General features: G+C 40.5%; 2 protein-coding genes across 2 annotated transcripts in view; one reads left to right on the plus strand and one right to left on the minus strand.

Moving 5' to 3' along the window:
- The window catches only part of LOC113513811 (motile sperm domain-containing protein 2-like), a 201,504-nt gene that overhangs the window by 57,405 nt on the left and 129,309 nt on the right, over positions 1-14,790 (minus strand). The window lies entirely within an intron of this gene.
- Positions 1,260-7,726, plus strand: LOC128199981 (nuclease SbcCD subunit C-like). Its single transcript, XM_052892352.1, has 4 exons — positions 1,260-1,278; positions 2,096-2,314; positions 2,349-5,300; positions 7,101-7,726. Exons 1-4 carry the CDS (start codon positions 1,260-1,262, stop codon positions 7,247-7,249), a joined length of 3,339 nt encoding a protein of 1,112 aa, XP_052748312.1. The 3' UTR covers positions 7,250-7,726.

The following is a 14,790-nucleotide window of genomic DNA, read 5'->3' on the forward strand; positions in this document are numbered from 1 at the left end:
CCAACCATTCCATTATCGTCTATTGAAAAATGTTTATAATAGAGAAGTATTTTTTTTGTGGTTTGCGGTACAATATTTAAGGCATACCGTCCTCGCTATTGGATACAGGTGACGGAATGCCTATACAAGAGGGTACATGGTGGACGCAGTTTAGACGCAATATTTGAGGAGCATTAGGAAGGTATAATACAGGAGTCAGAGACATTTTCGACCATTGTTTTAGTACTAAAAGTCACCCTTGACATGTTAATATTAATTTTTTTTTAAATCTTTTAACAGGCCTGTGTAGCTGTACAAGGAATTCCTTTCCCAAGTAAGTATAAAAGTTACTTAAATCATTTTTTTAGTTATTTATTTATCAAAAAAATTATCACAGGATGTGTTAAACTTATCACAGTTTTGGTCCAAGACTTTCACAATTTGGACAATTTATTTTTATTATATTTTATTGGGCACATAAAACAGATCACAACTATAAAAAGTAAAAACTTAAAAAATAGTTACATTTGTGATTCGGCTAGGTTATAATCATATTACAATATGTGCCAGAGGGAGACTTTGTACAAAAGTCGATTGCTTGGCTACCTCTGTCCCATTCGTGTTTCGACCATGAAGCAGTTGTGTTTGCATGGCTGTGTTTCGGTTTGAAGGGTGGGATATGGCGTGAATTTACTGGGTACAGAGGAATAACACCTGAGTCCTCAGGAATGGCAACGCATGGGGGGTATCATGGGCGAAACACTATACTCTGTTATGTCCATGGTACAGCTCATGTTTATAGGCGACGGTTACCACTTTCCATCAGGCGGGCCGTCAGCTTGTTTGCCATTCCATTGCACTTAGTTAACTGTAGAACTAAATATTTTTACAGTTAACTGATCTATAACGGGCCCCTGATACACATGCTATGGGACCTAAGGGGTCCGTGGACACCACTTTAAGAAACTCTTATTTATCTTCGTAATATGGATTCTAAGAATTTATAGTACCTTTTCCCTTAGTCTATTTTAGCTATTGAAATGTTATATCTTTTTCTTACACGCTAATTTCTCATATTGCATGACAGAGATAAAACATCCTAATCCTATTTTATTTACTAATAATAATAATAATAATAAACTCTTTATTGCGCACAATAGAGATGTATACAAGGTGTATTTATACAGAATGTGCATATACAAAAGGCGGCCTTATCGCTAAAAGCAATCTCTTACAGACAACCTGGCATAAATAGTAGACAACTACAAAGAGAAAGACAGATGGCGCTAGTCAGACACAGTAAATACGAAACAACAAACCTAATAAACCGCATATATTATTCCAAATAGCATTTATATAAAAATACGACTAAATTATATAAACATACATATATAAATTATTAGACACTGAAATGTATGTGTGTACATAATAATTATTTATGTATATATTATTTATGTATACATTATCAGTTGTTATTCTCTTCACCTATCCCAGTAATGTAGTACCGCGTCCGTGATCCACTGTTCACCACAAAGGTTGACTGGTAGAGAACGCTACTAGCATCGAGCCTTTCCAGAGGGAGACTTTGTACAAAAGTCGATTGCTTGGGTACCTCTGTCCCATTCGTGTTTCAACCGTGAAGCAGTTGTGTTTGCATGACTGTGTTTCGGTTTGAAGGGTGGGATATGGCGTGAATTTACAGGGTACAGAGGAATAACACCTGAGTCCTCAGGAATGGCAACGCATGGGGGGTATCATGGGTGAAACAGTATAATCTGCTATGTCCATGGTACTGCTCATGTCTATAGGCGACGGTTACCACTTTCCATCAGGTGGGCCGTCAGCTTGTTTGTCATTCTAAGTTGCATAAAAAAAAAAAAAAAAAAAAACGCCTTTTATATCATACTTTCTTTCGTTTAAAAAAGGTATTTAAAAAATAAAAAAAATACAAAGATGGGGACACATTGTCAGCAGAACTTAAAGGCCATGCATACAGCTTACAACAAACTTGCTTAAAAGACACTAGTCAACTTCAGACACTTTCATTGGATCTAAATAAACTAACAAAGTCATAAATGAGAAGTTAAATAATAAATAAAAAATATTAATTTTTCAGGCCTTGGTTCTTCTAGCAGCATCGATGGCTTGAGTAGCGGCAAAAGCTCAGCCAGCCAAGCTTCTAAGAGCGCTTCTAGTGCCAGCGGAATTGCTGCAAGCGCCGCCGGTGGACTGAGCGCTGGTAGCGGATTAATCAGCAGCGGCATAGCAAGTGGATTAAGCGCGGCTAGCGGATCATCTAACGCTAGCGGATCGAGCAGTAGCAACGGAATTACCGGTATTAGTGGAGTTGCTGGCAACAATGGATTAAGCGGCAGCAGTGGCTCAAGCGGCAGCAGTGGCTCAAGCGGCAGCAGTGGTTCAAGCGGCAGCAGTGGCTCAAGCGGCAGCAGTGGATCAAGCGGCAGCAGTGGATCAAGCGGCAGCAGTGGCTCAAGCGGCAGCAGTGGTTCAAGCGGCAGCAGCGGATCAAGCGGCAGCAGCGGATCAAGCGGCAGCAGCGGGTCAAGCGGCAGCAGTGGCTCAAGCGGCAGCAGCGGATCAAGCGGCAGCAGTGGATCAAGCGGCAGCAGCGGTTCAAGCGGCAGTAGTGGATCAAGCGGCAGCAGCGGATCAAGCGGCAGCAGTGGATCAAGCGGCAGCAGCGGATCAAGCGGCAGCAGTGGCTCAAGCGGCAGCAGTGGCTCAAGCAGCAGCAGCGGATCAAACGGCAGCAGTGGATCAAGCGGCAGCAGTGGATCAAGCGGCAGCATTGGATCAAGCGGCAGCAGCGGCTCAAGCGGCAGTAGTGGCTCAAGCGGCAGTAGTGGATCAAGCGGCAGCAGTGGATCAAGCGGCAGCAGTGGCTCAAGCGGCAGCAGTGGCTCAAGCGGCAGCAGCGGATCAAGCGGCAGCAGTGGATCAAGCGGCAGCAGCGGTTCAAGCGGCAGTAGTGGATCAAGCGGCAGCAGCGGATCAAGCGGCAGCAGTGGATCAAGCGGCAGCAGCGGATCAAGCGGCAGCAGTGGCTCAAGCGGCAGCAGTGGCTCAAGCGGCAGCAGCGGATCAAACGGCAGCAGTGGATCAAGCGGCAGCAGTGGATCAAGCGGCAGCATTGGATCAAGCGGCAGCAGCGGCTCAAGCGGCAGTAGTGGCTCAAGCGGCAGTAGTGGATCAAGCGGCAGCAGTGGATCAAGCGGCAGCAGTGGCTCAAGCGGCAGCAGTGGTTCAAGCGGCAGCAGCGGATCAAGCGGCAGCAGCGGATCAAGTGGTAGCGGCGGATCAAGCGGCAGCAGTGGCTCAAGCGGCAGCAGCGGATCAAGCGGCAGCAGTGGATCAAGCGGCAGCAGCAGATCAAGCGGCAGCAGTGGATCAAGCGGCAGCAGCGGCTCAAGCGGCAGTAGTGGCTCAAGCGGCAGTAGTGGATCAAGCGGCAGCAGTGGCTCAAGCGGCAGCAGCGGATCAAGTGGCAGCAGCGGATCAAGCGGCAGCAGTGGATCAAGCGGCAGCAGCGGATCAAGCGGCGGCAGCGGATCAAGCGGCAGCAGCGGATCAAGCGGCAGCAGTGGCTCAAGCGGCAGCAGTGGCTCAAGCGGCAGTAGCGGATCAAGCGGCAGCAGTGGATCAAGCGGCAGCAGTGGCTCAAGCGGCAGCAGTGGCTCAAGCGGCAGCAGTGGTTCAAGCGGCAGCAGCGGATCAAGCGGCAGCAGCGGATCAAGTGGTAGCGGCGGATCAAGCGGCAGCAGTGGCTCAAGCAGCAGCAGCGGATCAAGCGGCAGCAGTGGATCAAGCGGCAGCAGCGGATCAAGCGGCAGCAGTGGATCAAGCGGCAGCAGCGGCTCAAGCGGCAGTAGTGGCTCAAGCGGCAGTAGTGGATCAAGCGGCAGCAGTGGCTCAAGCGGCAGCAGCGGATCAAGTGGCAGCAGCGGATCAAGCGGCAGCAGTGGATCAAGCGGCAGCAGCGGATCAAGCGGCGGCAGCGGATCAAGCGGCAGCAGCGGATCAAGCGGCAGCAGTGGCTCAAGCGGCAGCAGTGGCTCAAGCGGCAGTAGCGGATCAAGCGGCAGCAGTGGATCAAGCGGCAGCAGTGGCTCAAGCGGCAGCAGTGGCTCAAGCGGCAGTAGTGGCTCAAGCGGCAGCAGCGGATCAAGCGGCAGCAGTGGCTCAAGCGGCAGCAGTGGATCAAGCGGTAGCAGTGGATCAAGCGGCAGCAGCGGATCAAGCGGTAGCAGTGGATCTAGCGGCAGCAGCGGATCAAGCGGCAGCAGTGGATCAAGCGGCAGCAGTGGATCAAGCGGCAGCAGTGGCTCAAGCGGCAGCAGTGGTTCAAGCGGCAGCAGCGGATCAAGCGGCAGCAGCGGATCAAGTGGCAGCGGCGGATCAAGCGGCAGCAGTGGCTCAAGCGGCAGCAGCGGATCAAACGGCAGCAGTGGATCAAGCGGCAGCAGCGGATCAAGCGGCAGCAGTGGCTCAAGCGGCAGCAGCGGATCAAGTGGCAGCAGCGGATCAAGCGGCAGCAGTGGATCAAGCGGCAGCAGCGGATCAAGCGGCAGCAGCGGATCAAGCGGCAGCAGCGGATCAAGCGGCAGCAGTGGCTCAAGCGGCAGCAGTGGCTCAAGCGGCAGTAGCGGATCAAGCGGCAGCAGTGGATCAAGCGGCAGCAGTGGCTCAAGCGGCAGCAGTGGCTCAAGCGGCAGTAGTGGCTCAAGCGGCAGCAGCGGATCAAGCGGCAGCAGTGGCTCAAGCGGCAGCAGTGGATCAAGCGGTAGCAGTGGATCAAGCGGCAGCAGCGGATCAAGCGGTAGCAGTGGATCTAGCGGCAGCAGTGGATCAAGCGGCAGCAGTGGCTCAAGCGGCAGCAGTGGATCAAGCGGTAGCAGTGGATCAAGCGGCAGCAGCGGATCAAGCGGTAGCAGTGGATCTAGCGGCAGCAGTGGATCAAGCGGCAGCAGTGGATCAAGCGGCAGCAGCGGCTCAAGCGGTAGCAGTGGATCTAGCGGCAGCAGTGGATCAAGCGGCAGCAGCGGATCAAGCGGTAGCAGTGGATCTAGCGGCAGCAGTGGATCAAGCGGCAGCAGTGGATCAAGCGGCAGCAGCGGCTCAAGCGGTAGCAGTGGATCTAGCGGCAGCAGTGGATCAAGCGGCAGCAGTGGATCAAGCGGCAGCAGCGGCTCAAGCGGTAGCAGTGGATCTAGCGGCAGCAGTGGATCAAGTGGCAGCAGTGCCTCAAGCGACAGCAGTGCCTCAAGCGGCAGCAGTGGATCAAGCGGCAGCAGTGGGTCAAGGTAATATTGTTTTAAATTACTTGAAAATAATAATACGTTCAATCAATAAAATATTATAAATTAAGCTATTTGTAAAAATTAAAATTTAAACCCACATCCGATAGGATCTTTATGTCAAATTTACGACTCATTTAATGCTGTATGTAACATATTATTAGAGTTTATTGTAAATTCAGAGGTCAGTGAACAGTTCAACCGACATGTTTTTGGTTCTATACAAGATGTCTGCACTGAATCGAAATCATAATTGAGTAATTCGTCTCTTACCTTTTTTTTAGACTAATTCAATGCAAAAGAAACTGTTACTCTTTTAATCCTGGCTAGTGTAGCTTTAGTCTTCCAAAGTTTCTAAGTAAAGTGAAGCTTGTAAAGACAACGGGAAGTTTTCGCACTTCTGACCAGATCTTGGCAATGTTTTTTGTTTTTACATTACAGAGGGAGATTTTGTTTAAAAGTCTTCTCTTTCACTCGTGTTTCTGTCATGAAGCGACTATGCTTACAAGGATTTGTTCTTGTGTACGGTTTGAAGAGCGGGTATTGCAGAGAAATTATTTGTAATATAGCAGGAACTTCAGCAGCTATATATCCCATACCATGGTACAAGGCAAAAGATCATATTCCTCAAGAATAACAACACATGTGGGTTACTATGGGAATAGCAATGTATTCTGTAATATCCATGGTGCGATTCATGTTAATAGGCACCGGCTTTCAATCAGGTGACCCGTCAGCATCTTTGTTCATTTTAAATATCATAAAAACAATTTTAGTTTCGACACGTGTCAGGTGGGATCCAAAAATTTGTGGCCAGTAAATTTAATATGATTTAATAAAAATAAATCTAATATATAAAATTCTCGTGTCGCGGTGTTTGTCACCAAACTCCTCCGAAACGGCATAACGGATTTTTATGAAATTTTGTGTGCATATTGGGTAGGTCTGAGTATTGGCCAACATCTATTTTTCATACCTCTCAATGAAAAGGGTAACCCATTCCCAATTATTTTTTTTTTTATTTTATTGACAAAATTTTTTATTTTTATTTTATTATAATTTAGCATTGAAAAATACATACACATCCCAATTATCACGCTTTTACGATCAACCCCTGTTTTTTAATCGCGATTTTTATATGCCGCAATAGGGTCGCAAGATGGTAATCGAATATAATAATTTTAGTAGGATAAATTTTCATGTATAGTTCTCGAAATAATGTATATGGTAAAACAACGTTTGCCGAGTCAGCTAGTGTTAAAATAAAACTCATTATACGTCTTCAAAATTGTCATATTTTCATTAAATCTGAAGAGGCCATTACAAACTTTGCTAATTTTAAAGATTAAAGTTTTTAACTTTGTTCTAAGGCCAGAGAAACCTTATTTAAAAGATCTGTAACGTGTATTAAAAGTAAGGAAGACTATATTGCAAAATGCCAATGGTTGAGAGACAGACGGCTGCGTTGCTCTTAAAACAACCCTAAAGTTTAACTGCGGTTGCCAATCTACTTGTCAAGCGTGGCAATTACTGGCTAAACCTTCCAAAGAGGAGGCTTCTGTTCAGCAGTGGACAATTAAAGGCAGGAATGATGATATTAAAATTTAAAAATAGGATTTTAAACTTCTGAATACTTTGTCTTTATCAGGCCAGAAACTTTGTACCCATGCCTTGTAAATAAGGCCCAAATTAAAGTTTTATTGCATAAAATGTAGCCCAATTTACATGTTGAAATCTGGCCATTAAAAAATTTCATTTAAAATGTGTAAATAACGGCCAACTGAAATGAAACTACCTTGTTCGCAGTTCCAGAAGCCAGGCGAGCAGCAGCAGCAGCTCCTCTTCCAATTAGAAGACCAACTCGTCTAATTCCCTCAAACCGTCCAACCAGTGAATTCCGAATTAAAACCGTACATCAATTATTAAAATATCCTATAATTTTAATATATGAATGATCGACTTAATTGGTAAATATTATTTCCATACATATTTTTGGGTACAATGAAATGAAATGAAATTAGTTTATTTGCATTAAACCGTTTAAAATTATTACAAAAGCCATGTGCTACTATTTTGGCAGCTGTTCGATTACCTTAAGATGTAGGTACGCAGATATTTTACGTTTTATATTATAAAAAAAAGGGGGAACAAAATTAGAATCCAATTATGTTATTTAAATTGTCGTTACATATTAAAAGTTTAGTTAATGGTACGTCATGTCACCTCTACATATACACATAACAACATTGTAATGTAACGGTCATTTTAAAATAATTGAAGGTTATTTACTTTAACACTTAGAATTATAAATGGATTTAATTTTGAACTTTCTTAATATTAGTTCTATGATTAGGAATTAACGTAACATAGCAAGAAATGTGTTTGATAATTGAACTCGTCCATTTGAAATAAAATTAATTTGAGCATCAGTATTCATTTGTTTTTTTTTTTTTTATATTTTACTTTACACCTCAAGAGCTGACCAGTAGAGAGCTGTAGAGACCTGTAGTCTTTGCATTTCATCTGCGTTCAAATGACGTCGCTCCATGACGTAAAAAATGTCACAAAATCCAAATTTGTTCAAAACTTTGTTCCAAATATTGTTTAAATCATAAAATTGATACAGAATACTAAATTTTAATAAGCAAAGAAAACGCTATATATATTTTTTATACAACTTAGAATGGCAAACAAGCTGACGGCCCACCTGATGGAAAGTGGTAACCGTCATCAATAGACATGAGCAGTACCATGGACATAATAGAGTATACCGTTTCGCCCATGATATACCATACGTTGCCACTCCAGAAGACTCAGCTGTTATACCTCTGTACCCAGTAAATTTACTGTCATATCCCATCCTTCAAACCGAAACACAGCCATGCAAGCAACTGCTTCACGGTAGAAACACGAACAGGACAGAGATGCTCAAACAAACGACTAAGGGAACATAATGGTTAAGGAATGGCCAGCAGCGTCCCACTTAAAACGTCACCAAAGCTTAACTGCAGTTGCCAAACCGCCTGCCAAGCGTGACAGTTACTGCAAAACCATCCTTTATTGGAGAGATACAAAAATGAACAGTTAATGGCGGATAAGACGAAGATGAAACCTATTTAAGATCTAAGACATTGGTATAAAATGAAACTTTTATGAAAAAAACAAATTTATATAAAATTGTGTTCCATAAATAACTTCGATTGTGGCAAAATTTGTTATTTTGTCATAAAACCAAATTGCTAAACCGAGATAAAATTTCTATAGAACCAATCTATAAGTAGGTATATCCTTTCAGATAAAACAAGAATTTTCAAAATCAGTACGGAACTGACGGAGTTATGAGGTGAACATAATAAAAAATACAACCGAATTGAGTACCTCAGTTCTTTTTGAAGTTGGTTGAAAAGAACAAAAAAAAAATCGAATTCGATGAATTGGTCATGGCTGGAAAGAAGCCATATAGTATATTTAAAAAAAGAATAAGAATGATTTGAATTTTTGCATACCATTCTTGTATCTCTGTGTGTAATGTCTTATAACTATAATTTTGTTATGTAAATAAATATAAAAAAAACACTAGTGGAACTATTAAAGTGGTATCATTTTGGAGTACGTCGTATAGAATTTGTAAAAAAATTTTATTAAAATTATTTCTGATTCTAAAACTTCTTCTGTGCAAGCTCCCTACCTCTATACGGTGCTCTCAATCTCTGGCTATTATTAAAAATTTTGTTAAATCTCACTACCCACTTTTATGACCACTTAGTCCTCCTTCATTACTACTAGAATTATGTGTGTTACATATGTATATTAGTATTGTATTGTAAAATCTTTATTCTTCTTCTTTATTCTTTATTGTACACAAAAAATTACAACATATAATATATATAAAATAAAGACGTACAACAGGCGAGCTTAACTCTGTAAGAGTTCTTTTCCAGCAAACTCTGAGTGGAAAGGAGTATTAATTATTAGCGGGCAGTATGTGTACAATAATAGAAGGAAACATTATAGATGTTTCTATTAAAAAATATGAAATATGTTGACATATATAAGTAACTCATACATTTACTCTTTATTGTACATAATTCACATTGAACACTGATAAATGATTTAATACACAATGGCGGACTTATCCCATAAAAGGATCTCTTACAGTCAACCTTTGAGAAGATGAAAGAAAACTGTAGAAAGTATAGTTTAATATGTTTATAAATATAATAACTAGTCTGGCCATAAATACTGTTACGTGCAAACTTTTCTTTTTTTTTCATCTTTTTAATTATTTTGAATTTGGAACAAGTTTCTTTATTTTAAAAACGTCTTTCGATTTCGCGCCATTACACATATTTTTTCGTGTTCATTATCAATGTACAATATAGAATTGGGTGTTAAAGAAAATAGGATTGCAGTGATTATGCCTTGCACAAAGTGGGTATGGAGCCGCCGGTCATATCCTTATTAAGTATTTATGAATGACGCTCTATTATAAAGATTCAATAGAGTTACTTGATATTTTGGCTAAAGAGCTTTTTAAATGTATAATAAAATTATTAATGAATAAGACTGTAGGTGCATACGTAACTACATACCGAAAAATCTTATTAATCTGACACATAACACATCTTTCTAGCGAATTTAGGTTAGAAACCAATGGGATAAACTTCTGGTGAATTCATTACGACGGGCCAAATAACCTGAATTCATCTTCACCAATCATCCTTCATCAATCAAACAATCATCATCATTATATCAGCCGTTAACTATTTTTATATGCAACTTAGAATGGCAAACAAGCTGACGGCTCACCTGATGGAAAGTGGTAACCGTCGCCTATAGACACGAACAGTGCCTTGGACATAACAGAGTATACTGTTTCGCTCATGATACCCCCATGCGTTGCTTTTCCTGAGGACTTAGGTGTTATTCCTCTGTATACTGTAAATTCACTGCCATATCCCACCCTTTAAACTGAAACACAGCCATGCAAACAACTGCATCACAGTAGAAATACGAATGGGACAGAGGTGCCCAAGCAAATAACTTTTGTACAAAGTCTCCCTCTAGTTTTCAATTTTTTAATTGACCACTGCCGAACACAGCCCCTCCCCATAAAGAAGGATTTAATAGTTGCCAAGCTTTGCAAGCGTTGCCAAGCTTTGCAAGCAAGTTCACAACTGCAGTTAGGCTTTGATGACGTTTCAAGCGGGACCCAACCCCCGATCATTAAGCTTCCTTAGTCGCCGTGTGGTCCCGACATAGAAGGTGCGGTCCATTCTTAGTTAGGACCACACGGCAATCAAGTAATTTATTCAAACAATGCTTGTATATAAATATTAGGGACCGCTACCTCCGAGAGTCGGAAGGGTCTGTCGGCACCAAGACGCTGGTAGTCTACTACGGAAACTTATCCCCTCCAGAAGAACACCTTATGTAAATCATTCATCATTTCAGCCATTATCCGTCCACTGCTGGTCATAAGTCTCCCCTAAAGTCTGCCGTAAAGAACGGTCCTAAGCCACCAGAACTGACTCCCTGCAACGCATTTCAGGTCGTCACTTCATCTATTGGAGGGTCGTCCTACATTGCGTTTACCCATATGTGGTCGTCACTCAAGAACCTTTCTTCCCCATGAATTGTCGGTTCTTCGAGCTTTGTGACCAGCCCCTTGCTTATATAGCTTGCTTATTCTTCGGGCTTTGTCGGTTATTTTGGTTCTTATGCGGATATCCTCGTTTCGGATTCTATCACGTAAAGAGACTCCGAGCATAGCCCTCTCTATAGCCCTTACCTTATGTACGGCAGTGATTTTCAGATTTTCTGATCAGATGTACTGATTTTCAGCGCTCTTCGGTGGACGACGCAGACGCTGACGATGGGTGAAACACCAAGTGTGTGAACATCAACGAAGACTATTTTAATGAATGATAATAGAATGGTAACCCCGCCTGCGTTAACGGTAAACGCTGACGGGCCACCAGTGACGGATGATAGGTGAGGATGAAAAGTCAGTTTGCCCACCGTGATGATTACACCTGGGATTCAGAACGATGGTTTCCAGGGAGGACCACGTGGAGATCGAACTGACTGGGCATATTGCTAGCAATGGCACTAGTATTCAGCATTAGTAACAATTCTCAACGATGAGTGGAATGATAATGGAATGATCTGGTTTTTGGTGGTGCCCCATTAGTAAAAACTTGATACAGTCAAATTGTTCACCCACAAATCTTATATATGTTTTTTAATTTGATTTAAAAAATCGCTCGCTTTTTATTTTATATTTTTATTTATTTATTTCCAAAATTTTTAGATAACTTCGTAAATATGATCCATTTCTCAATTTGTTAGTAAGTGCTACGTCCCGCAATCCGTTTTCGTCGTAAAACTATGTTAATACTTTTTAATTACTGATTATCTAATGATCGATTTTTGTTTCTCAGTGAGGCTAATGATCATACTTTCGCAGTGTCAAGACCTCCGACTTAAATTTCCCACTTTTTATTTTATTCTAAACATGTTCAGGATACTGTTGCTACTCCTACGCGTATTCGACGTAAAAACTCTTACTAGCTTCAAAACCTCTGTTTCGCCAGACTCGTCAAAACTATTTTTCTGTGCGTTTTCCGTCGGCATTTTCTTTTTTCGCTGATGTGTGCTGCTAAGAAGCGCGGAAGCCGTATATATTTAATTGTGTATATATTATATATGATGTGTATGTACTATTATTATATATGTTTGTATATGATAATATTTATATAATAGTGCGCCACCTACCCTTTGTCTTTTCCTCAATGTCCCCCCAAAGGTTGTCTGGAACCACTGACTCGCCGAATACAACACCGCCTTTTATAATACGCTTTAAATAGTGTTATTTCTCTTTTTACTTGGTGCAATAAATTAAATAAATAAATACATCATGACATAACCCTTCGCTGTCCCTTGACGGGACAACATGCGGTGGCCTAAGCCGACCGACAAAGCCCTACGCTCCCTCTCCATATCTACGTCGTCTCTGTCGCTCCCCTCTTGCAGGCCGGTGGTCATCTGCACTCGCCCCTGCATTCGCGTTTTAAATTGATGCACTCTTCAATTGGAACACTATAGTTTCTCTCAACATAATAGGAGGTATATATGTTGGATAACCTGGTCCCTCTTAAAACACCACCAAAGCCTATCAAAGACCATGTACTCAGTTTTCTTATATATATATATATCAAACCGTGTGAAATAATAACAATGTTACTCGAACTTATCACAAAAGCAGTTTTCTTAATGCAGTGGCATAGGAAGTAGTGACCGAGGGCAAGCCAGCAATAAATATGTCATCAGCATAAATGAATTATATATATACACACACGCCGTCCATATATACAACAGCACATATATATACGTTCATACACATACTGATACACACATACGATCAGTGAATCCATATATAGGTTAAAAAGTAAAATTGAGGTAAGTTTTTATTGAATTAAAACAGTAATTTAAAGATTATGTATATATATATATATATATATGACAAATTTAGTCGACTTTATAAAAATATGACAACTCCATTTAGTCTTTTTTTATACAAAAAATTACAAGCTGACGGAATGAAAAAGTCGCCTATACATGATCAGTACTATGAAAGAAAATATACTGTTTGACTTGTCCTCTCAAACGTTGCCATTCCCGAGGACTCAGATGTTATTCCTCTGTACTCCGTATAGACTCTTTGGTGGCAAACAACTGCTTCACAGTAGAAACACGAATGCGCATAGTGCGCAGCAATCCTTTTGAACGGAAACTATTGGATGTAGTATATGTGCCAATAGTGGGGTTTTTAAGTGGACAGTTAACTATATATTAGGTACGCAATTATTTATTTATGTATTCTTTATTGATCACATTACAACTTAATGTTTGATATAAATCTTCATGGCGGACTTAATATATATATATATATATATATATATATATATATATATATATATATATATATATATATATATATATATATATATATATATATATTGTGGTGCCATCTATTGAGTAAAATATGTTTTAAAACGTCAACTCTCGACTATTGAATTCCTTTGAGACTTCAACGGTCTGCTACTGCGGTGATAGACATGAACTTGACCAGCTAAGCCGCTAAGACTCTGTAAAGGCAATGATTGATCCTAATCAATATTTCGTATAATAAACTCATATTTCACAAAAATAACAATAAACGAGTTATTGAAAAGTAAATCCTGCACCCATAAATTTATACACACAAAAAGGGAAAGGCGCAAACAAAGTGGTCTTCGTAGCCGAATATCTGAAGAATCGGCTGTTTAAACCAAATTCAGAGCCACCATTCCTTTTGTATAAACTTTTATATAATCGAAATTAAATGTGTTAACAGTGTTTAAACTTCATTAACATTTACAACAGTGCATTTCATCAAGCGATTCCTATTTCCAGATGTGAAAAAAAAAAAAAAAAAAAAATTTGTTAACCACGTCACGTATACTAAATTATAAGTAGGCCACGCGTTCTATCTTTTTTTTAATTAGAATTTCTATGACGAAAATAGTAAGAAATGTTTGTGACGATGAATTTTCAGACAGTATATCTCGTTGATTTGCATAAACTTAATGATCTCAAAAAAGTTCTCATTAGGTCTTGTGTTTGAAGGGTAGATTAATATTGTTCGAAAAATATATTAGTAAATATAAATCATTAACGTTAACGAAAATGCAAATCACAGAAGGGTGGTTTTAGTTTACGAATCGATACAATTACACAATGTTTTAATAACTATTGTGATATTCAAAATCAAATAGACGTACTCGACACTGACAGAAAAGGAATTAGAAAACCAGTTAGAATATATTATATCGTCTATTCTAATAGAAGAACTAAGAAAATTTAACGGTATGAGTAATATCGCCGCTGCAAAATGTTTTGATGGACGAGTGGCAGTCCTCCACCGTGGTTTTTCAAAAATACTAATTCCAATTGAATCACAGTCCATAATTTCAAAACCTGTAGCTTCAAGAAAAAGCATATTCGTGAAATCAAGTTAACGTGTCATTTCCATCGGATCGTACGATTTGTGGTGTAAAAAAAAATATATCTAAAAAATTCTTATATAACTATGATTCATGAACGTACAGACCTTGATGCCATTCAAAATTTTTACATTATTTAAAATTCCTCTCTTAGCGGTTGTGCATTACATGAATTAATTACGCGTCTTTTGTTTGCGTTAGAGTATCTCAGCATTCTAACTACATATATATGGTTAACTTTTTTATTTTCATTGAAAACAGATTATCATAATAACCGCTTGACTGGTAGAGAACGTTTATAATCATGTGAGATCACTGTATATATACATTCATCTATTATATAATCGGTATTGATTCACCGTTGCAAATAAGAAAACTAATTGATACGATTTTACCGTCGCCTATAATTTACGTGCCTTCAAACTTTAGGTGAACCGACTGATTCGTGG

The sequence above is a fragment of the Galleria mellonella genome, unplaced genomic scaffold, assembly GCF_026898425.1.
Source record: "Galleria mellonella isolate WM207_F2 unplaced genomic scaffold, CSIRO_AGI_GalMel_v1 utg158, whole genome shotgun sequence".
NCBI lineage: Eukaryota > Metazoa > Arthropoda > Insecta > Lepidoptera > Pyralidae > Galleria > Galleria mellonella.

What these genes read in the sequence shown, in the direction of transcription:
- LOC128199981 (XM_052892352.1), top strand. An exon ending in CAGTAGCAACGGAATTACCG is followed by an intron (nt 2,315 to 2,348) that starts GTATTAGTGGAG and finishes CAATGGATTAAG; the next exon opens with CGGCAGCAGTGGCTCAAGCG. An exon ending in AGCGGCAGCAGTGGGTCAAG is followed by an intron (nt 5,301 to 7,100) that starts GTAATATTGTTT and finishes CCTTGTTCGCAG; the next exon opens with TTCCAGAAGCCAGGCGAGCA.